Below are 24,510 nucleotides of genomic sequence, written 5' to 3' on the forward strand. Positions count from 1 at the left end.
AAGAGAACTGTTAGTAGGTACAGTACATGCCATCTGTGGCCCCATATCGAAGTGAATTTCCTAATAATTTTGATGCAAAAATGGACTTACTGTATGGCTAAAATCCTTCATGGCAAAATATATTGGGGCAGATTGTGAGTAGGGAGAATACGCGGTAGTGAGCCGCCGAGGAGACCAAGAAGTCAGAAGAAAGATGATAAGCTGCAGCAGTACGGGACACCCAGCTAATTCAATGAAGGAGGTGAGTACAACAACCCCGTCCCCACCCCTGACTGGAGCCTACCCGCAGTCAGTGCCCGGCGCTGCCCTCCCCCCGTGCTGAACAGCAGCAACCTGCTGCTTCCCCCCTGGAGCGCGGTAATTAGCTCCCGGCGCCCGCTGCCCTCCCCCGTGCTGAACAGCAGCAACCTGCTGCTTCCCCCCCTGGAGCACAGTAGTCAGCGCCCGGTGCCCGATGCCCTCCCCCCCCCGTCGGCAAGGGTGAGGAGAGGGGGTGTCGGAATGGGTGAGGCGGGGGGGGGGGTGGGTCGGAGCGGGTGATTGGGGGAGGGCGGCGGACTGCTCGCCTGGGGCGCTGACAGGGCTTGCACCGGCCCTGGAGCCCCTTGGTAAAACCGTGTTGCACTGCAGGTGGGGAAGGTTTCAAGCGTTTGCAGGCTACATACAGCCTGTATTTACCCTGAATACAGCGAATCTCAGATACCAGCAAGCTTCACACACTCACCACCCACGGATTCTTGTCAAACCAGGCAATGGGAGTCCAGGGGTGGGTTTAGAACAGACGATGACTGGTATATCTAAAGATATATTGGCACATTGTGCTGTGAGTACAGGTGATCTGCCAATGGTCCGTACACACGTACCAGAAGCTGGCGGTAATTAACAGCTCAATAGGGTATGCCCCTCAGTCAGGATGTATCATGCAGTGTGTATGGAGTACTATCCAGGAATATTTTATATCAATTGATCTGCAGATTTTTCTGCCAGTGTGTACCCAGCTTAATACAAACAAATCTATTGACTTCCTAAGGGGTTGAAAATGTTTGCAAGTGTTTGCAAGTGTTTGTATGTGTGTCTATGTGTGTGTGTGTGTGTTTGTGTTGTTTCGTGGATGATTGAGTGTGTGTTTCACTCATACAGAAGGATTGAACACAAATATATTCTGTATTAAGGCTTAGACATAGTTACTAATACTACATAAACCATACATGCCTACTCTCACGCAAGTTGTGGTAGTCTCACTTTCTTTGCACCGCACCCACAGAAGAGTTGCATCACCTGCATCCCAGCTGCCTCCTAGTGACGCAGACAGGAGGTGGAGAGTAACATGGGAAGCTCAGCGCTTAACGGGGCAGGGATAATAGACACAAATGTTCTCATTAAGTCCCACCCCCTACCCAGGGACCTACCAATCGTGAGATATTGGGGGCATGGGTTAAGTGATGTGCAGCCTGGCTCCGCCCCCGGCAGCTGCCACTAAAGTCCAGAGAGGAGAAGTTTAATATAGGCTAGTGCGGCATGACGAATTGTAGAGACAAAACTGCTCATTTAGTGCTAAAGTAACATGTCTGTGCTTCTCTTCACTGTTTAATATTTACCTGGAGAAAAGGTTTCGTGAAGATGCTGTAATACAAAGTCTGTCCATTCCCCAGTAATTTTTCCTTCTCCTGGAGCATAGTATGTACGGAAATAATCTTTTGGGTCAAACTCGTCAATGTAGGTCTGCTGGGTGGTGAAGGGCGTCTCCATGATGTTCTTTTCTCAGATGCCTTAGGACATACATATTTACATGAGTCACCGTATTCCTACATTATTACATTTGGCTTATCTCTTACACACTCGCATAAGGTAACATCAGTGAACAATACACAATCTATCACACCGATTCGGGATACATTTACTAAGGCTTCTAATCAGATTATGCAGCACACATGCTCTGTCATTCCATGTTCACTCGACTTGAGAATTCTCTAATTAGCGGTTCTCTGAATCAGGCTCCTTGACCTTTGCTGATTATTTTTATGGTTTTACTGTATTTACGTATGAAAATAAATGTATTGAGAAAAAGTGGATGTTCCATGTAAACATATTTGAAGATAAAGAAAAAGAAACCTTGATGAGCTCAAAATTTGTGAGTTGGGTACACGTCATATAAAGATACCTTTATATGCATTATCTGGTCACTTTTGTTGGGCACAATTTCCCCCCCCCCTGGTTTTTGTCACTCCACCACTGGGTACATAGGAGTGTGGTGAAGAACTTACATCACTCAAAGATACCTTTATATGTTTGTTTCCACACGCACTTTAAAGTGAGTATGGTACTTCAGGCTAGCACTTGGGGCCTTATTCTAGTTCACTCTTTCTGACAAAATCCTTCTTAGATGGACAAAACCATGTGCACTGCAGGGGGGCAGATGTAAAATGTGCAGAGAGAATTCGATTTGGGTGAGTTATGTTGTTTCTGTGCAGGGCAAATACTGACTGCTTTCTTTTTACACTGCAATATACAGATGGGGCTGGCCTCATCCTTGCAGGGCTGGCATTTCTAACACCAGCCCCGCCATTGCGCCAGCCCCGCCAAGGGGCGCGCGCACACGAGACGCTCGTGCACCCCCTGGACAACGGAGCCTGTCTCCGGTCCCCGCCGTCGACGCCCGTCGCCCTCACTGCCCCAAGCACCCCCTAACCCTGCCCGTCTCCCTGAAGCGGAGATGGGCAGGGACACGCAGCATCCCCGCCGAGAGACTGGGACACGCATGAGACGCACGTACATCCCAGTTCAGTGAAGCCCCTGCCGCCGGCGCTCGCCAGCGGGGAGGGTCTGGCGAGCCCCGGCCAAGGATGGTAGGGGCTCCATCTGTAGATCTCACTTTGAATTAAAACCCCACAAAAAGCTAATTCTCTCTGCACAACATCTGCCCCACCTGCAGTGCATATGCTTTTGTCTATCTAAGAAGGATTTTGTCAGAAAGAGTGAACTAGAATAAAATAGTGATAGTGAAATTCCTCCTCAAGATATCTATAACATCAGGACTGTTCCCAGGCCTACCCCTCATGGTGAGCAGGAAGATGTGGGGGAATGTACTAGGGCTCCCTCCTTTCTCACATCCACCTGTTCTGCTCCCATGAGATCAGGACATTTATGAATTTATCAAAATAATGATTCCCAGATTCTCCTTTTGTGGTCCCTTGCAAAGGTGTTTTTATCATGTTTTTTTTTTCCTCCAACAGATTACTTCCAGTGCTATTCCTGTAATATATCTCTACGGATTGCATACCCTGCCAGCAGTAACCTACGCAGTGCACCCCAGCTTCATGTGGATGTTTCCAACACTGTATATCATATTGTATACTATATCAAGGAAAAGGAAAGAAAATGTCTCTGTGTGGTGCACCTCAAGATACAGATATTGTTAAAATATAGCCTTTATTTCATTTTTATAAAAGACAACGGTGCGAAATATTGACAAACAAATAACAAACATGAGACACGGACAGTGTAATAAAAAAGGATAAATATTTATCCTTCTATAGTGTGGCCCAATTCCCCTGATGTCCCCTTATGGATGTAAGTAGGTGCTGCTATGGCACTGCTGGCAGACAATAGAACACTTTAAATATATATAAGTGCTCAACACTTCTGTTCCAATGTATGTCAACTGCTGATAGGTGTCCTACTAGCTTATCCGCTACTTTCTAATATATGAGGAGTTTTCGCTCAGCCCTAATATTGGATAGTGCTGCTCGGATCCCACCAGAATCTGGTGAATCAGGATGTGATATTAGTGTCACTCCCTGATCCTGCTGGGGGAGAGGACAGTACAAATCAGTCACGTGAGTGGCAAAGTTTTAAGGTGTACAGGTATGAATTATACTCAAATATTGCCATTGCCACTCTTATTTCTTATATAGATGGGGGCTGGGCGCCTACAAGGTAGGTGAGAGCTGGCTAGAACTGCCACTTCTATGCCAATCTCTCACTATAGCCGGGAGGTATGTACGGAGGTAGCGGCTGAGCAGAAAGGAGCTGTATGGACAGGCGGCGTGTAGACAGCACCGCCGTCTGTCTTCCGTCTGCTCCGAAGTGTAACACAGAGCTACGTAGGCAGCGGCGTGTAGGTAGCAGCTCCGTCTGTCTCACGCCTGCTCTGTGATGTGGAAAGCGGCGGTGCAGACGTCATACACCGCGGCTTCAGACGGGCGTGCGATCCTAGTGGAAACTGGCGTACGCTCGCCCTCACACTTGGCAGCTAGGACATAAATCAGTAAATATACAGTATAAATGGGGAGGGGAAAAGAGGAGTCAAACACACTGATTTTCTAGGTCAGTGTACACTTCGCAAAACGGAGCTTCATCAGGACCAGGATCTGGTGATCACGTGACTGATTTGTACTGTCCTCTCCCCCAGCAGGATCAGGGAGTGACACTAATATCACATCCTGATTCACCAGATTCTGGTGGGATCCGAGCAGCACTATCCAACATTGGGGCTGAGCGACAACTCCTCATATATGAGAAAGTAGCGGATAAGCTAGTAGGACACCTATCAGCAGTTGACAGACATTGGAACAGAAGTGTTGAGCACTTATATATATTTAAAGTGTCCTATTGTCTGCCAGCAGTGTCATAGCAGCACCTACTTACATCCATAAGGGGACATCAGGGGAATTGGGCCACACTGAACAAGGATAAATATTTATCCTTTTTTATTACAATGTCCGTGTCTCATGTTTGTTATTTGTTTGTCAATATTTCGCACCGTTGTCTTTTATAAAAATGAAATAAAGGTTATATTTTAACAATATCTGTATCTTGAGGTGCACCACACAGAGATATTTTCTTTCCTTTTCCTTGATAAAGTTCTCCTTTGTGTCCAGTGGTAGCACACCCTCGTGAAATCAACAGAGTGGAAACCACCAACATAAACATTTTTTGAGGGTCCTTTAATATTGTATCTTATAATTGAACATAACAGATCCAGTGCGACTGACCTCCCCCCATACCCCCAACCCTGTTTTTTGAGTCCATATTGTATACTACACAAGCATCCACTTTCCCATATCTGCATTGGACCCTTATATGGCTCACCTCCCACAGTGTGACCTTTGTAGTGTGCCCAACATGGCTGCCTCATCTGGTACACTTGTAGATGGGATAATACATACATGGACCTGTCTGTCTTATTGGGACCCTACTCTACACAGCAATCACCCCATTTTGTGTCATCTCATTTAAGGGTAACCTATTCCACCCAGGGTAATCCTAAGCAGTGCACCCAAGATGGCTGCCTCACCTGGTACCTTTCTTAGGGTGGAACACACTACTCTTGGAAATTATTATAAAAAATGCCTGCACAAACTTTTATGTCACTTATTTATTGCTGTACTCCCCAAATTCTATGTATTATGTGCATTGCTTTGAAGTCTCTAAAGGGCCTTGAGTCCTGTTGGAGATAAAGTGCTATATAAATAAATTGTACTTACTTACTTAAATTGTACTTACTTACTTACTTATTATATCATAGTCTGTAGAGGTAGATAGTGCGATGGTGCTAGAAAGCCAGTGGGATGGTGCTGGAAAGGCAGTGGGATGGTGGTGGAGAGGCAGTGGGATAGTGCTGGAGAGGCAGTGGGATGGTGCTGGAGAGGCAGTGAGTGGTATAGTGCTGGAAAGAAAGTGGGATGGGGCTGGAGAGGCAGTGACATGGGTCTGAAGTGGCAGTGGGATGGGGCTGGAGTGGCAGTAGGATGGTGCTGGAGAGGAAGTGGGATGGGGCTGGAGAGGCAGTGGGATGGGGCTGGAGAGGTAGTGGGATCGTGCTGGAGAGGCAGTGGGATGGTGCTGGCAAGGCAACGGGATGGTGCTGGAAAGGCAACAGGATGGTGCTGGAAAGGCAACGGGATGGTGCTGGAAAGGCAGTGGGATGGTGCTGGAGAGGCAGTGGAATCATGCTGGAGAGGCAGTGGGATGGTGCTGGAGAGGGTTGGTACCAAAGACAGTACAATAGAACAAATGAAGGATGCTACTGGAGAAACATAAGGGGAGGGGGAGGGGAATGAGGCTAGAAACATTATGGGAATTGTGCTGGGGAGCTACAGTATAATAAGAGTGTTGAGGAGTGGAACCAGAGACCCATGGGTATGGTGCTGAAAACACAGAGGGATGGTGTTGGAAACACAGGCGGGTTGTATTTGAGCCACAGGGCAACTTTTGTTCTACATGGGGCACAGTGTCTCAAATTAATGAAAACACTGCCCTGTGTAGTGTAATGTAGTTTGGCAAGTTCACTGACACTGATACACAAATGATGACAAACAGGTACTGACACACATACAGATGCTGACACAAAAACAGAGGCTGACAGACAGACAGATGTTGACCCACTGATGGGACACAAGACCCTGACACATAGCTACACAGAAACTGACACACAGGCAATGACACACTGAAGCTGACAGAATGACTTTTACACAATGATCCTCACAGACAGACAGACCTTGACACACTGATACTGATACACAAACAGCCCACCGGCAAATTATACCAGTGTCCCACTGGGCAAATCCACCCCTGTCTGCTACCCTGATGATCTATGTTTTTACGCATGTTGTCACAATTGAAGATTTTGTATTATTATTAATGAATAATGACCCATACTGAGTAATTCTAAAACCATCTACACTAGCACAAAGTAACAATACAGTACAAATATAATCATATTTTTACGTAAGCTACATGGACTGTTGGGGTACCTTGAGGAAGGCGATTGGGAACCGCTGGTATTTTGAATAAATAAGTTCTGCCCAATATATCAGTGCTACTCAAAGCAACCCAATAATCCCGGTTTTAGGAATAGCTCTGCTTGTGCACATATGATATAATTAAACTGACTAATGATATAATTAAACTGACTGTTGGGGTACCTGAGGACAACATTTGGGAATCACACTAATAACATAATACTTGCATGCAATGCTGACAGTAAAATGATCTAGATCCCACCAATTCAGTGTTTTCAGTTCATATTCTGCATGAATTTATATGGCATTTTACAAATATTTAGGAAACACACAATGCAGCTGGAACAATTTAGTTCCTTTTCAAAAATGTCCAGACATATTAGTCCAAGGCAATAAATATGTCTTACCTTACCTCTCCTATGAGTGGCTGTCTTCTGTGAAGTCAATGGGAAACTGTCTCTTGACTTTCCTGTGTTCTGGCTGAGGCTTTCCTATCTGTTTCTGATTTACCAAGTTGATGACACGCCTCTCTGTGGGGGAGATTTATCAAAACATGGAGTTAGGTAAAACGGAGATATATAAAGTACTAACCAATCAGCATCTGTCATTTTACAGGCTTTGTTTAAAAAAATTACTGTTAGAAGCTGATTGGTTTGTACTTATCTCTCTCCATTTTATCTTTCTCCACATTTTGATGAATCTTCCCGACATGTTTGTCTTTATCAAAATGCAAAATTAAGTCATCTAAGCTGAAATGAACAGAAAGTTCCTATTTGTGTTTCATACTTGTTGAATAACTGCTGTGTTCTGTCTGTACATGATATGCCAGGAGTCTAGTAACATTGCAAAATGCTGCATTCTGATGCTGTAGATTTGCAGTGTACTGGGCCAGGGTATATGCAGATCTTGGTCTCCGGGGGGCATAGGTGCTGATTCTGTGGGTGCTCAGGGGCCCAAGCACCCACAAAAAATTATGAGCACCCACGGGCCCAAAACCTCCCAAGTCCCTCAGCCAGGCCACATTTACTTGCTGATATGCATCCGCTGCACTTGCACTGCCGAACCTGCTGCCTGTGATATGCGAGGCAGTATGCCAGGAGGAGTGAGCTGCCTAATGTGTGTTCTTTTTGTATACACACTGCCCTTTTTGTGTAGTATGTGTGCTTACAGTGGGCAGTATTAGCTCTATTATGTGTTGTATATACAGTGTGCAGTATTAGCTATTGCTTATTGTGTGTAAATTGTGATTCAGGACCGTTCAGGTCAGCATACGTCAGGGCCACACCCCCTCCACAAATTACATGCCCCTTTTCATGAGGCCACACCTCCTTGAGCACCCTCCAGCAAAAACATAATTCGGCACCCCTGCCGGGGGGGGAGAGATGCTTCAGATGGAAGACAGACCACAGCTGCAGTAGAACACGTTCTTTATATTTTGTTCACAAAGTGAAGAAAGTGGACAACATTAAACGTCTTGTCATACTAACCAATAGCTCTACACAACAGTGTAATACTTTTCTACACATATCGCATAGACAAAGGCACTTGAATCATAATACATCATACATTTGAATAATTAACTATACTCGAGTCCGACAGTTCGTGGCAACACTGTTCAATCCTAACCCGGAGGCCACAACGGATTGCCAATTCGGTGGGGTAGGGATGTCACAGTGAAGTCACCAAATTTGGTTACCTGTATTTCAATAAGTATCAAGCAGTATGTAAACAGTAATTAATGATAAACAATACTTGGAACTGTCACCTTACTTGTTTACCCTGAGTATGCAAACAGACCTGAGGTTACCGGTAACCCTGGCAACGTGCAATAAACATCAAATTACAACACTACCTAATGTCCTGAACTTAAGGGCCCTAATGACCCTACCTATGCACAAGGGTTTTGGATGGGGCCCGAGACGGTGGTCCTAACTGGACACAGGGCATGGGGCTGATCCAATGATATTTCCTAGGTGGTTACGGGCGTCCTGCCAAAGAAGTACTACTGAATGTTAGGCCACAGATAAACACGGGAGAAGTCCCTGAGATGTAGGTCAGTCACTCCGAAGGGTAAGGAGGCCTCCTGGCCCTTATAGTTGCCATGTTTCCCTACCGGTGAGAGTATAGTGAGAGGGATTTTAGGCAAGGGAGGTACTCCCTCTGATTTGTGGTAACAGTCACTCCGGCCTGCAGGGGAAGGGTTCTGTCCCTACACTCTGGCTGTTATAATGATGAAGACAACTGCGGGGAGTAGGTATAGCAGGGAACAGCAAGGGGGGAAAACAGCCCATCAAGAACAATAATAGTCCCCAGAGTGGGCGCCTGCTTTACTGGGGAAGAGTCTGGGTGCCTTGGCAGCGGGGACAGTCTAATGGTGGGAATCTGCATGGGTAGGGCTAGACTTAGTGTAGGTGCTAGACCTCAGGGTGCCTCAGGGCAGACTCACGGTTAGGTGTCCTCTCTCTCAGACAACTGTAGGCAAGATGGTGGCCATCCCTCTCTCTTCCTGGGTGCTGCAAGATGGCGGCAGTCCCTCTCCCCTCCTGGGTGCTGCAAGATGGCGGCCGTCCACTTCTGCGCTGCCATGCTGTTCCACGTGGGTGGCTGGGCAGGGATGCCTGAGGTCCGCATGGCTGAGCTCTGTGGGGCTGGCAGTTGTCACCGCCTGATCTCCGGCACTGCATCTGGGGTCAGCGGGGGTCACATCCGCGCTGCTCTGTCTCCGTCAGGGCCGTGATGACGCTCCGCTTTCCTCTCCGCCTCATCTCTCCGGGTCTCCTTTGTCTAATCTGTGCTGCGCCTTCTCTCCCGGGGACGCCACCGGACTGCTCTGCTCTCCGCATGCCACTCCACACTTCTCCCTCTTCTCACGTGAGCCTTTTGCCCGCCTCCTTTTCCGGTCCCATCCCACCTCTTTTCCTGTCTGTCTCAGCCTATGTCAGGCAGCTCCGGCCTGTCACTCAATGGCCGACTCCGCCTATAATGATTCCGGGTTAACCCCATCCCTGCCGGATGCTGCGTTGCTCTGGAGTCAATTCGGGGGTATTACATCCATCCACGCTTTTTTTGTGTGTGTGTCCTCGCACACACCAGTACAATTATGAGTCCTGAACGGTGACAAAGTCCCAGAATTGCAAAGTCCTTTCATTACATAAAAGTATAACATTACAACGGCCATCAACCAATGGCTGCAACATGAATAACAGTATAACACATGCAGTACATGAGAAGTGACAAGTTTCAACCGCCTGGGCTTATCACTGTTGGTACCGGGCTGGTAGTACTCCCTTAGTGATACTGGTACTACTTCTTCTGGCACTGGTAACGGGTGGTCTTCCCCGGTCCCCTGAGTTTGTGCAGGTGGAACGAACTACATGGGCCACCCCACGCTCAACAACAGTTCAAGTGGATCACTGGGCATGTCCATCCAGGGGTCAGTAGTGGCCCCATGACTGTTGTTCCCCTCTATCTCTCGTTCTCTTGGAGTCGGTTTTTGCCGAGGGTATGGTTTGAGCTGGTTGCGATGCACCCAGTGTAGTCGAGTTCCATCAGGTTCTCCAATTTGATAAACTTCTATCGCCGAAGTTGGGGTCTTAGTGACCACGTAGGGACTGACCTCCCACTTAGGATCCAATTTACTTCGTGGGCGATTATTCTCTTCAACACCCAGCTCCCCTCTTCCAGGGAGCAAGCAAAGGCATCCTGGTCGTAACTCTGTTTCTGCCGGCCCTGGGCCTCTTCCATCCTCTGGCTCACCATTCGGTTTGCTTCCTTTAACCTGGACTGGTGCTCTTGTACCCATGGACTCGGGGTGCGCCTCCTAGTTCTGGAAATTGGATCTGCACATCCGCAGGTAGCTTCCCCAGCCGGCTGAAAAGGAGATAATAGGGTGCGTAGCCCATTGACGTGTGGCGAGTGTTGTTATATACCAATGTCAATTTGGCCAACAGGGCTGGCCAGTTGCCTCGCCGATCTGATGGGAGCACTCTCAACATGTTGATCAGGGTCCGGTTCATTCGTTCGCACAGGCCGTTCCCCTATGGGTGATACGGGGTCATGTGTAACATCCTGCAACCATAGAGTTCACATAATTCTCGGAAGAGTTGGGACTCAGACGAGGGGCCCTGATCCGTGAGGATTTTGCGGGGGAATCCATATGGCCTGATGAAGGCCTGCCAGATAACCCGCACCGGCAAGGCCACCGTAAATTTGGTGAAGTGATCCACGATGGTCAACGCGTAAGTATATCCCATCGGACTGGGTTCCATCTTAACATGGTCCAGGACCACAAGATCCAGGGGCTGTTGACTGAGGATGGGGTGGATGGGTGCCTTCTCTGCTGATGTCGCCGGCCATCATACAGCACACTCCAGACAGTCCTTGCACCAGGTTTCTACGTCCTTCCTTAGGTTGTGCCAATGGAACCGACTGCACAGGTTCGCCTCTGTTTTCTGGACCCCGAAGTGCCCTGACTTATCATGATAGGCCCAGAGGACGTGGTCTCTAGCCAGTTGGGGCAGGACGAGCTGTCTTTCGGTGCAGTGTGTCTTGGGGTTGATGGATTCGCAATTGAGCAGATCTCCCCGTAGGCGGAGTCGCTCCCGCTGTCGCCAGAGTTGCAGGATTTCCACAGGTGCCCTTTCCCTTTCTGTTTGAGACAGCCCCCTGCCTGTTGCGGGGTACTCTTGCATGCGTTGGATGTAGGGGCACGCCCCCTGCCACTTCGGCCAGTCTTCTTCATCCCTGTAGCCCACCAGCTCGGCGGTCGCCGTATTCATTTGTTGCTGGCTGACCTCTAACGGGCGAGCAGGGAAGCGACGTAACTCCACCGCCTCTCTCGGGTCCATCTCTTCTTCCTCTTTTTGGATTGGCAGACGCGACAGGGCGTCGGGGTTGGCGTTGCTGCGGCCACTCCTGTATTCTATCTGGTAGTTGTATTTAGCCAGCCCACCTCTGTTCTAGTGCGCCCAGTCGGGCGGTTGCTTGGTGTGCCAGTGGATTGCAGTCCGTGACTGCTACGAACGGGGTGACCGCCAGGTAGTCTTGGAATTTTTTGGTCACCGCCCACACCAGCACCAGGAACTCCAGTTTGAAGGCGCTGTAGTTAGCATTGTTCCTCTCGGTGGGTCTGAGACTGCGGCTGGTGTAGGCGATGACTCTTTCTTGGCCCCCTTATTTTTGGGCCAGGACAGCGCCCAATTCTTGTTTGCTGGCATCCGTATATAGTTTAAACGGGAGGCTATAGTCTGGGTACGCCAGGAGCGGGGCAGCTGTCAAGGCCTCTTTCAGACTATCGAAAGCTGCCTGTTGGGCCTCCGTCCATTCGACCGGGGTCTTCTTCTGGTATCCATTCTTTGGGATGCCACGTAGCAACTCTGCCAGGGGGCTGGCTAACTTAGCAAAACCTTGAACGAACCGCCGGTAGTAGCCCATGAACCCAAGGAAATGCCGGACATCTTTTACTGTGTTGGGAACAGGCCATTCCACTACCGCTCTGATCTTCTCCGGGTCAGGTGCGATTCCCTCCGAGTTGACCACGTGGCCCAGGTACTTGAATTCTGGTTTCAGAAGATAACACTTGTTGGGTTTTAGCTTGAGGCCGTACTCCGCCAACTGTCGGAAGACCTTCCGCAAGTGCTGGAGGTGGTCCGCATATGACTCAGAGAAGATTATGATATCGTCTAGATATAGCAACACGATCTCAAAGTTCATGTGGCCCAGGCAATGCTCCATCACCCGTTGGAAGGTGGCTGGGGCATTGCACAGGCCAAACGGCATCCGGTTGAACTCATAGAGACCCATGGGGGTCACGAAAGCCGTCTTCTCCTTGTCCTTCTCTGCTACGCTAACCTGCCAATATCCGCTGGTCAGGTCCAGCGTCAAGAAGTTCCAACCCACTTTGAGGGCCGCAAGGGACTCCTCTATGTGGGGGAGGGGGGAGGCGTCTCGATGGGTGAAACTGTTAAGTCTCCGGTAGTCGTCGCAGAATCGCAACTGTCCGTCCTTCTTGTGGACGAGTACCATCGGGGCCGCCCACGGGCTATGGCTTTCTCGGAAGACTCCACTTGACTTCATTTCCTCCAGCATTTGTTTGACCGTTTGGTAGAAGGCCGGGGCTACTCGCCGGTGACGGTCCTTGATGGGGTGAGCCCCTCCTGTCGGGATGCAGTGGTGGATACCTTCCACTATGCCGATATCTGTCGGGTGTTTGCTAAATGCGGCGGCGTGTTCCTGGATGACATCCAACATTCCTTCTTTTTCTTCGGGGCATGTGTTTTCATCTCCAATCTGGAGTCCTCTCCACCAGGTGGGGGATGGTTCTGTTCCAACTTCCGGGCTGACGCTGGTGCCATACTGTTCCCCTGATGGCACTGGAGACACCACATCTTGAAAAGTGGTCCAGGTCAAGGATACAAGGAGCTGATTTTGGTAGACCTTGACCCCTCCCTCCACTGCAGTAACCAAACATCCCTGTTTGGGTAGCAGCATGTCTCTTATCTTGATGTCAGCCTCCCAGTAGCCCACTCATGATATTGCTAGGCCATTGCTGGCTATTAACTGCAGCCACGATGGGGGTGGAAAGACCACCTGATCTTCGCCCCAGTGCTGTCGAAGAGTCGGCAGCTGAATCGTGGTGATCTGGGAGCCGGTGTCGAGCATGGCCGGGATTTCTACATCATCGATGGTCACTGGTATGATCGGGCATTGTCCTACGAATTTGGGTCACCACTTATCTGGGTACAGATCTATTCCAGATGCTTCCCCCGAGGGTCGGCCCTGGTCCTCGGGGCGTTGGCGTTTAAATATTCCTGGGTGTCGCAATTCCGCTATACGTGTCCGGCGTTCCGGCAGTGTCTGCAAATGGGCCTTCCCTGGCCATCGAACGGGTCGGATGCCCGTTTGTCATATTCTCTGGGCAGTTCCCAGTGGCTGTGGGCCGGCCTTGCTCGTTCGGACCGCCACCTCCGTTCTTCGGCATCCGGGGGCGCCTGGTTTGTCCCGTACCGCATTCCTCTCTGAATTTCCTCAACCCCCACTGCGAGGTCCTCCATCTGTTTCTTCAAGGCCTATAGTGGGTCTTCGGGTGGATTCTGGGCGTTCTGCTTGGCTGTATCTCTATCTCTTCTCTGTGTTTCAGGACTGGCGGTACCTCGGCTTTCTAGGGACCTCTCAAGACCCACCATTTCGGGATATTCCTCTTCTCGATCTGCCTGCTTGCCCATGATAGTGATTGCAGCTTCCTTGAATTCAGGAAACGTTTTCCCCGGCATTTGGACTCTCAACATCCTTAGTTGCACCCTGACGCTTTCCTTCCCAGCACCCTCGATGAATTGAACCGTTAGTGCTTTGTCAGGGTTTAGAATCTCCTGTTGATCTACCGCCCTGATGGTCCTCACGGTCTCTTGAAGGCTTAGCGTGTAGTCTCTGAGGCTTTCTCCCTGGTGTTGTTTGCGTGCGTACAATTTAATTTTGAGTTCTGGGAGTGTTTTTGTTTCAAACATGGTAGACAACTTTTTCAGGACCATTTGCGCATCTTTTTTGTTCTCAGCAGGCCACGACAATACTTCCCTCAGGGCTGAGCCCATTAGCCGTCCTTTCAAGATGTCTTTTTTCTGCTGCTCACTGGGTAGGTATAGATTGAAGCCCGACTCTATTTTACTTTTGAACTCCACGAAGGTGGTGCCTGGAGTTTTGCTTCCATCTCCGCTGTAGGTTGGGAGCCACGGGGCCCCACAATAGTATGTCAACGTTATGGGGGCATTTGCCGTGCCTACAAGTTGTTCTGGTTGGTCGCCATTGGGTGCTCCTCCCTGTGCCGGTGGGATCCCTAGTTGCTGGTCCATCTTTCAATCTTGGGCCTCTCTCTATGACCCGGATCCTGGGCCGGGGTATATGCAGATCTTGGTCTCCGGGGGGAGAGATGCTTCAGATGGAAGACGGACCACAGGTGCAGTAGAACACGTTCTTTATTTTTTGTTCACAAAGTGAAGAAAGTACACAACATGAAACGTCTTGTCATACTAACCAATAGCTCTACAACAGTGTAATATTTTTCTACACATATCGCATAGACAAAGGCACTTGAATCATAATACGTCATACATTCGAATAATTAACTATACTCGAGTCCGACAGATCGTGCCAACGCTGTTCAATCCTAACCCAGAGGCCACAACGGAGTACCAATTCGGTGCGGTAGGGTTGTCACAGTGAAGTCACCAAATTCGGATACCTGTACTTAAATAAGTATCAAGCAGTATGTAAACAGTAATTAATGATAAACAATACTTGGAACTGTCACCTTACTTGTTTACCCTGAGTGTGCAAACAGACCTGAGGTTAACGGTAACCCTGATAACGTGCAATAAACATCAAATTACAACACTACCTAATGTCCTGAACTTAAGGGCCCTAATGACCCGACCTGTGAGCACGGGTGTTGGGGCCCGAGACGGTGGTCCTAACTGGACACGGGCATGGGGCTGTTCCAATGATATTTCCTGGGTGGTTACGGGCGTCCTGCCAAAGAAGTACTATGTTAGGCCGCAGATAAACACGGGGGAAGTCCCTGAGATGTCTGTCAGCCACTCCAAAGGGTAAGGAGGCCTCCTGGCCCTTATAGTTGCCGTGTTTCCTTACTGGTGAGAGTATAGTGAGAGGGATTCTAGGCAAGGGAGGTACTCCCTCTGATTTGTGGTAACAGTCACTCCGGCCTGCAGGGGAAGGGTTCTGACGCTACACTCTGGCTGTTATAGTGATGAAGACAACTGCGGGGAGTAGGTATAGCAGGGAACAGCAAGGGGGGAAAACAGCCCATCAAGCACAATAATTGTCCCCAGAGTGGGCGCCTGCTTTACTGGGGAAGGGTCTGGGTGCCTTAGCAGTGGGGACAGTCTAATGGTGGGATGCTGCACGGGTAGGGTTAGACTTAGTGTAGGTGCTAGACCTCCGGGTGCCTCAGGGCAGACTCACGGTTAGGTGTCCTCTCTCTCAGACAGGTGTAGGCAAGATGACGGCCATCCCTCTCTCTTCCTGGGTGCTGCAAGATGGCGGCAGTCCCTCTCCCCTCCTGGGTGCTGCAAGATGGCGGCCGTCCACTTCTGCGCTGCCGCGCTGTTCAACGTGGGTGGCTGGGCAGGGATGCCAGAGGTCCGCACAGCTGGGCTCTGTGGGGCTGGCAGTTGTCACCGCCTGACCTCTGCATAGCTCCGTCGCTTGGTGCCACGTCTGGGGTCAGCAGGGGTCACAGCCGCGCTGCTCTGACGCCGCACCGTTCTCCTCTCCCCTTGTCTCTCCGGGTCCCCTTGTTTGATCTGCGCCGTGCCTTCTCTCCCGGGGATGCCACCGGACTGCTCTGCTCTCCACACGCTGCTCCACACTTCTCCCTCTTCTCATGTGAGCCTTTTGCCCGCTTCCTTTTCCAGTCCCATTCCACCTCTTTTCCTGTCTGTCTCAGCCTATGTCTGGCAGCTCTGGCCTGTCACTCAATGGCCGCCTCCGCCTATAATGATGCCGGGTTAACCCCGTCCCTGCCGGATGCTGCGTTGCTCCTGAGCCATTTTGGGGGTTTTACAGATTCATACTGTAACTTGGAAAATAAGAATGCTACAAATTAGAGATAAGCGTGCCTGGATTTCTGAAATCTGGACGCTGCCGAATGACAGGAATCCGAACTGGTATTCGAGCACCATTTGCAATTCCTGCCAAGCCAGAACAAGGCAAAACATTTTAAAAAATCATCCCGGCATCCCCCGCAAATGCCGCCATCTTTACTCTGGCATTGGAGAGGGTTGAGGGAGGCTGACTCTGTGTGTCTCTGGGAAGCTGGCATGGGGTGGTGACATGGTTGCAGTGGTGGTGTCCTGTCCATTCCAGTGCAGTCCAGTCCTGTGGGACTCTGCTGTCTTCTGCCGGTGCCCCCAGTTTTCCCTTTGCTGCTCTATAATTCCATGCAGTGGTGCTGTGCTGTCTTGTGCTGCCATTAAGTCCAGGAGCACTGCTGTTAAGTCCAGTGGTACTGCTAGTCCAGTGGTACTTCTGTTAAGTCCAGTACTGCCGTTAAGTCCAGTGGTACTGATGTTAAATCCAGTGACAGTCCAGTGTACACTCTAAAAAATGAAATGGTTCTTTTAAATCCGTATAATGTTTTAAGGCTTTAAGGTTTAGGCCAAGTACACTCTCCTGTGCCTCCCGCATATTATAATTGAAATAACTACAAAATATAAGGGTTATTTTCAATTCATATAGTTTTTTTCAGGCTTTGCCATGTGTGTGTACCCTCCTCCTGTGCCGCATATAAACAACCCCAAAATAAAAGGTTTATTTTACTCCGTGCCACCCACATATAATAAAAAAATAAAAAATAAAAGGGTTATTTTAATCTGTAAAAATTTTTTAGACTTTGCTGTGTGTGTGTGGCTAAGTACACTCTCCTGCTTATAATAATTTAAAAATAAAAGGGTTATTTTAATCCATCTAATTTTTTCTGGCTTTGACGTGTGTGTGTGTATGTGTGGGACCCTCCTCCTTTGCCGCATATAAATAAAATAACCCCCAAATAAAAGGGTTATCAGTATAATTTTTTCAGGCTTTGCCGTGTGTGTGTGTGTGTGTGTGTGTGGTACACTCTCCTGTGCCATCCGTATATAATAAATAACCCCAAAATAAAAAGGGTTATTTTAATCCATATATTTTTTTCAGGCTTTGTCCTGTGTGTATGTGTGTGGTAACTTCCTCCTGTGCCGCATATAAATAACCCCAAAATAAAAGGCAAATTTTAATCCGTCTAATGTTTTCGAGCTTTGCCGTGTGTGTGTGTGGTACACTCTCCTGTGCCATCCGCATATAAGAAATAACCCCAAAATAAAAGGGTTATTTTAATCTGTATCATTTTTTCAAGCTTTGCCTTGTGTGTGTGTGTGTGTGTGTGTGTGGGGGGGGGGGGGGGGTACACTCTCCTGTGCCATCCGCATATAATAAATAACCCCAAAATAAAAGGGTTATTTTAATCCATCTAATTTTTTCAGGCTTTGCCCTGTGTGTGGTTTAGGGGCTCTCCTGTGCCGCATATTATTATAATTTCAAAAAGACATTGGAGTATAAAATATAGAAAGAACAAGAACCACTTCCTCCTAGTGCTGAAGCTGCTGCCACTAGTCACAATGCCATCAATGTTGTCTGCCAATGCCAATGCCCAATGTCATCAGAGAGGGCATGTAAAATCCAAATGCCAAAGAACGGCTAAGGCTCTGGCCTATGTTAATGACTAGTGCTTCATCTTCACACAACGTACTTCTCCAACCCACAGAGAGCTAAGCTGTCATCAAAAACACAGCAAACATGCCTTCTAAAGACATCGTATCACAAATCCCCAAGGAGAGTCCAAAGGTGTTGGTGGTTGCGATACCTGACCTTCCCATCACTGTACAGGACGAGGTGGCTCCTTCCACCATTATCAGCACACCCTCTGCATATGCTGGAAGGATCACCCACAGTTCAGTTCCTGATTTTGAGATTGAAGGTGTCAATGTTGTACACCAGGAGGATATTGATGTAGCTGGCGCTGAGGAGGAAGTTCACTAGGTTGCTGGTGCTGATGTATTTGCTTAAATGAGGCACCATGCGAGACAGTTGTCCGAGGGATACAAAAGGCCATCATGGGATGCAAAAGGTCATCGCCATGCCTGGGCAGAAGACCAAAAAATCTACCTCTTGGGTCTGTAATTATTTTAAACCAGATCCGGACAACTATTCTCTCGCCATATGTAGCTTACGTAACACTGCACGTTGGCCACCTAGGTAAATCCTCGCTTATGCATCACCTGAAGTTCGTTCATAAGTCAATGTTTTTTTAATTCATTCTTTTTATTCAATTTCAATATATAAAAGACATTACAGCACATCACATTTACAAGACATACATATAAGCTTAATGCGCTCAGCGGCATATAACCATTGTATACATAGACATACATTTTCCTCCAATGCCTTCAGCGTTTCAGCTTACCACTTAACAACAATACATTTAAAAAAGATTTTTGCGGTCCTAACCCTAACTATCGACAATATTATTCCAATTTCATATCCTATACCCTTCCCCAGCTATGTCGCGAGGTAACTCCTTTAACCCAGATGTATGGAGCTAAGTCCCTTTGCCCTTCTTTATTCCCCTTATCCGTTCTTACTCTTTATACTAGCATTGACAGTACCTATATAAATTATTGTGAATTGTGTTGAGGTGCTATTTCCTTGTGTCCTCTGCTTATATTAAAAGTGGATTGTGTTATTTAATTACAATTTAGTCTATACTTTGTATATTTTGTGTTTCCTCTTCCTCCTGTATACTTCTGATTACTTGCAGTGCATATTTTTATGAAAGATTTAATATATTTATATGATTGCATATTCAATCTATCCTCCCATTAGTGAATTACTTATCTATCCAAGTGCTCCATATTTTTTTATATTTACCTAATGTATTCCTATTTTTATAAATTTGTTTTTCGTGTCTTACTGTGTATTCAATTAGTGATATCCAACTGTCAATTTCTGGGCCTTCTTTTGCCATCCATGCCCTGGCTATTATCACCTTAGCCAGTGCGCACATGCTAGTAATAAATGTTTTCAGGTTTCCTTCTGTTACCCCATCTTCCATTATATTCAGGACACAACATCTGGGCGTTAACATACTTTCTCTTATACCAATTTCTACCATTGCTTTTTTAACTTTTATCCAAAATTCCTGTATCACTCCACATTCCCAGATCAGGTGGAAGAATGTGCCTGGTGTAATTTTACATTTGGGGCATATATTGATTGCTATTGCACCAAATTTAACTAATCTCCCCGTGGTTAAATATGCCCTATGTAAGACATATAACTGTATTTGTTGAACTCTAATAGAGTTTGTACTCTTAGGTATTGACCTCAGGGCAGAAGTCCACTCTTCTAGGTCGATAGGCCCTAGGTCTTGTTCCCATTTCTCTTTTATATTCTTCATTTTGTCTTCGTTTTTATTTTGCAGCAAGTACCCATATACCCTTGAGATCTTAGGGGGGTTCCCTCCCATTGTTATCATTACTTTTATTGGCGATGTTCCGAATACTGGGCTTTCCCCTCTAAATTGCTTAGATAGTGCATTTTTGAGTTGCAAGTATCTAAATATGTGGGAGGATGGTAATGAGAATTCCTCTTGCAAGTGTGGAAATGATTTAATTTCTCCGTTTGAGTATACCTGGTTTAGGGCTGTAACCCCATAGATTCCCCATACTCCCGCTACCTGAAGATTTTTAAGTTCAGGCAGCCCCTTAGCATCGTTTAATGGATGTTCGATATCCCAACAGTGGAATTCTAAAAGTCTATTTACCTCCCGCCAGATTTTTATGGCTTGCTTGACTGCTGGGGGATCGTTCTGAGTTATATACCCTTTTATTAACCTCTGTACTGGTATTTTTTCTGTTCCATTACTCATTATCAGTTCTTTTATTCCTTCCCCATTCCCTGAATCTTCCATCCAATCTGTCATAGTTGTTATTTGACCCGCTAGATAATAAGATTTAAAGTCAGGAATCGACATCCCCCCGTCATCTCTTTTCCTCATCAAGGTCTGGAGACTGATTTTGGGCCGGGCACTATTCCATATAAATGTAGATATCATACTATTTATTTTTCTGAAAAAATTATTTTGTATATAGCAGGGGGATTGTTGTAGGGTATAAAGGAATTTTGGAAGTATGATCATTTTCAAAAGGTTCCCTCTCCCAGTTGTTGATAGGGGTAACTTACTCCATTGTCTAGTCTTCTGGCCCAGATATAACACAAGGGGGTCAAGATTAAGTTTAGAAAAATCATTGGGGTCTCTTGAGAACCATATCCCCAGATATTTGAATTTATCTACTATTTTCAGAGGGCTGTTTATATAGGAACTTATCTGGGATCCTAAACCTATTGGGAGGATACTAGATTTGCTCCAGTTTACCCTGAAGCCTGATATGTTGCCAAATTCTTCTATTTTTTTTAATATGATTGGAATAAATTTACCCCCATCTGTCAGAAATATCAACAGGTCATCTGCGTATAAGGCCGTTATGTCCATGCAGCTGCCTCTCTTGAATCCCTTGATTCCCAAGTGATTCCGCAGAATGCATGCCAAAGGCTCTATAGCGAGGGCAAAAAGGCTGGGCGACAACGGACAGCCCTGCCTTGTCCCTCTGCTTATAGAGAACGGCTGATTTATTTTGCCGTTGATAGACACTCTGGCCTCTGGGTTCGCATACAGCATCTGCACCCATTTAATATACCTGGGCCCCAGCCCAACTCTGCGCAAGACTTCCCAGAGGTAGTGCCACTCGACCGCGTCGAACGACTTGACCGCGTCGAGTGACACTACCACCGGACATGCGTCTTCCTCATGAGAGGTCTGTAAGTGGGTATACAATTTGCGTATATTTAGGGCTGTAGTTTTCCCTGGCATAAACCCAGTCTGGTCCTCGTGTATGATTTTACTTAGATGGGGATTCAATCTTAATGATAATATTTTTGCCAATATTTTTGCTTCTACTACTATAAGTGAAATGGGCCTATATGAGTCTAATATTTTGGGATCCTTCTCTGCCTTAAGTAATACAACAATTTTAGTTTCTAACATTGACCTAGGGAGGGCATTATTTTCGAAACTGGTATTTAACGTGTCTAGTAGCATAGGGGCCAATACATTAATATGTTTTTTATAAATTTCTGCTGGGATGCCATCCAGACCTGGGGATTTGCCATTTGGAAGCGTATTAATGGCTGTTCTTATTTCCTCCAGAGTCAGAGGGGCCTCCAAGCCTTCCCTATATTCCATAGCCAAGCATGGTATTTCTATATTATTTAAGAAAGCTCCTATTTCTTTCTGATCGCATAGGAGCTGTGACTTGTACATTTTATCAAAATATCTAGTGAATGCTTTACCTATTTCTTCATTCGTATACACCATATCCCCATTGTCATCTATAACATTTGCAACTATGTTGGCTGGGCTGTCGCTTTGGGCCAAATAAGCAAGGAATTTCCCTGATTTATCCGTACTGGCGTATCTTGTATAAGAGTTATGTTGGAGCGTTCTTATATTCTCCTCCTCCATTAACTCCACCCATCCTTTCTGCATCTCCAACCATTCTATTTTTTTTACCTCTGAATGATCCTTAATATAAGCTTCCTCTAGCTCCATACATTTATTTTCCATCTCTGTTACTTTACTTTTACTTTGTTTTTTAATGTCAACTATTGCTTTTTTTAGAGTACCCCTCATGTATGCTTTGAATGCATCCCAAACCATGTCATTAGATGCTGATCCTTTATTAAACACCCAGTATTCGATCCATTGCTTCTCCAACATGGCTACATCCGTCATTTTATCTAGCCACCTGCTATCCAATCTCCAAAATTGTTTTCCCCTACCCTTTGTCTCCATAAGTTCCAACAACACTGGGGAGTGGTCTGATATCCCTCTAGCCTTATATTCTACCTTGGAGATTTTAGGCAGCAACCCCCTTGAAACCAGCATCAAGTCAATCCTGGAGAACGATTGATAAGACGCTGAGAAACAAGAAAATTGCTTTACCCCCATGTTCCTCTCTCTCCAGGCATCGACCCACCCTATATTACCTACAAAATGGTCGAACCCCTTGTTCCCCCTATTCCCTCCTATCTGGGAGCTGCTCCATCTATCCAGATTGGGATCCAAAATATTATTAAAATCCCCTGTGCAAATCACAGGGAGATCAGGCGCAAGTGATACAAAATCCACTGCTTCCTTCAATACGTTAAAGGAGAATGGTGGCGGGATATATACAACCAATAAATGGCATAGCATTGATCGAGTACTGCATTCCATGAATATATAACGACCCATTGTGTCTACTCTCAACCTGTTGCAAGTGAACGGCAGATGTTTTTTTATCAAGACTGATACTCCTCTGGAATTAGTAGTGAAGGGTGCATAATACGCCTGGCCCACCCATGCCTTTTTTAATGATTTTGCTTTATCACCAACCAAATGTGTCTCGGCCAGGCATACAATATCTACATTATATTGTTTTATTTGTTTCAGGACTAATGCTCTCTTGATCTTATCGTTAATGCCCCTCACGTTCCAGAACATGATTTTTACCGTCTCTGCCATTCACCTGCAACAGGCGTATGTCCATGGGCCTGCCCTTTTAGGTTTATCGCCAAATATTCCATAATCATTGGGAAGGGAATTAATACATCACAGTTGTTTGCAATACATACATCATAGTTAGGCCGTTTCAATCTTAATAACAAAACATGACATAAACATACATATAACATTAACCCCTCCCCCCTTCCCTCCATCCCCCTCCATGTATACCTATCCCCTCCTGGTATACCTCTCATCTAGAACCCTAATATCCCGAAGTACCTATGGGGCTTTTATACTTCTGTAGCCACCATAGTGCGGTGAGCTCCCTATTATAATCATAATTAGTTAGCCGTTCTCAGCCGACATCTGGTTTGCCCCTGGTGCCCACTTATCCACCCATTTTGCTGCCTCGTTAGGGGTCTGAAAAAAGATTGTCTGGCCCTCTGAGATAATTCTTAGCTTGGCTGGGTAAACCATAGAGTATTTCACTCCTTTATCACGCAGGCTCCTTTTCACCTCCATAAATTTAGCTCTCTCTTTTTGGACTTCAATAGCGAAATCCGGAAATATTGATATCCTCGTTCCTTTGTACTCTACTAAGCCTTTTAGACGGGCTGTTCGAAGTATAGTGTCCCGGTCCTGGTAGTTTAACACTTTTACAATCATGATACGGGGGGGAGCACCTGGAGGGGGAGGCTTAGAGGGCACTCTGTGGGCTCTTTCTATGGCAAATGTCCTGGACAATATATCTCCGCCAAATGTTTCAACAATCCATTTCTCCATGAACTGTACTGGGTCTGAGCCCTCTTCCCGCTCTGGAAAGCCCATGCACCTAACATTGTTCCTCCTTAGCCTCCCCTCTTGATCTGTAATTTTGTGCTTCATATCTCGCATCTGATCTAGGAGGGTATCGACTTTGGAGGCCAAGCAAGAGTTTCCATCTTCTAGTTTTGATACCCGGCCCTCTATTTCGTTCATTTGAATTTTTACCCCTTTAATTTCTTGTCTTACAGAGGCTATGTCAGCTTGAACATCAGTGAATCTATCCGATAAACGCTGCTCGCTGCCTTTTATGGCCTCCATAAGTTGCTGTAGTGTTATCTCAGAGTTGGCAGGAGGGTTGTTAGCTTTAACCGGAGTTGTTACAGGAGTAGAAGATGGAGTATGTGTGTTTCCACTGGTTTGGGCTCTCGCATACCTTTCCAGTCTTGCTGCTGCAGATGTGGCATTTCCTGTCTTCCCCATTACAGGGGAGTAGTGACTTCTAGTTTAATGGGCTGCAGTAGCTATATATCAGTTTTTTCAACAGGCTGTGGCTGGGTCTGCCTTTGGGTATATCTTGTCTTGGCTTACAATCGCTATCTCTGATCAGCCTTGAGTTTTTAAGAGAACGTGCACCTGGGGGCCAGCAGGGTGGGGGCTGTGTTGCTGAATGTTCATGTGATCTGCTGCCTATTTTGGCACCCAAACGGGGTTTAAATTCCGGGGAGAAGCAAGAACTTTGCTGCCTACTGTTTTTTGTATTGGCTGCCGGCTTGCTTCACTGTTATCAGTCACCCCCCGTGCTGTAATCAATTTTATGTATCAAGCTGTGGGTATCTTTATTATGCCCCCACAATA

At 46.9% G+C, this 24,510-nt stretch overlaps 1 protein-coding gene across 3 annotated transcripts in view; it reads right to left on the reverse strand.

The window, feature by feature from the left end:
* LOC146042913 (indolethylamine N-methyltransferase-like) overlaps positions 1-24,510 on the reverse strand; it is a 66,510-nt gene that overhangs the window by 14,244 nt on the left and 27,756 nt on the right. Inside the window, exons 1-2 of one of the 3 annotated variants that reach the window (XM_083163196.1) lie at positions 7,151-7,287; positions 1,599-1,769 (exon numbers count right to left, since the gene is read on the reverse strand). In XM_083163196.1, the coding sequence (XP_083019322.1) occupies positions 1,599-1,749 (151 nt within the window). In that variant the 5' untranslated portion in view covers positions 1,750-1,769; positions 7,151-7,287. Of the gene's footprint in view, positions 1-1,598; positions 1,770-7,150; positions 7,288-24,510 lie in introns of those variants that run through there. The other 2 variants (XM_083163197.1, XM_083163195.1) reach the window with 2 other exon arrangements.

Source organism: Crinia signifera, chromosome 19 (assembly GCF_055691185.1).
Source record: "Crinia signifera chromosome 19, ASM5569118v1, whole genome shotgun sequence".
NCBI lineage: Eukaryota > Metazoa > Chordata > Amphibia > Anura > Myobatrachidae > Crinia > Crinia signifera.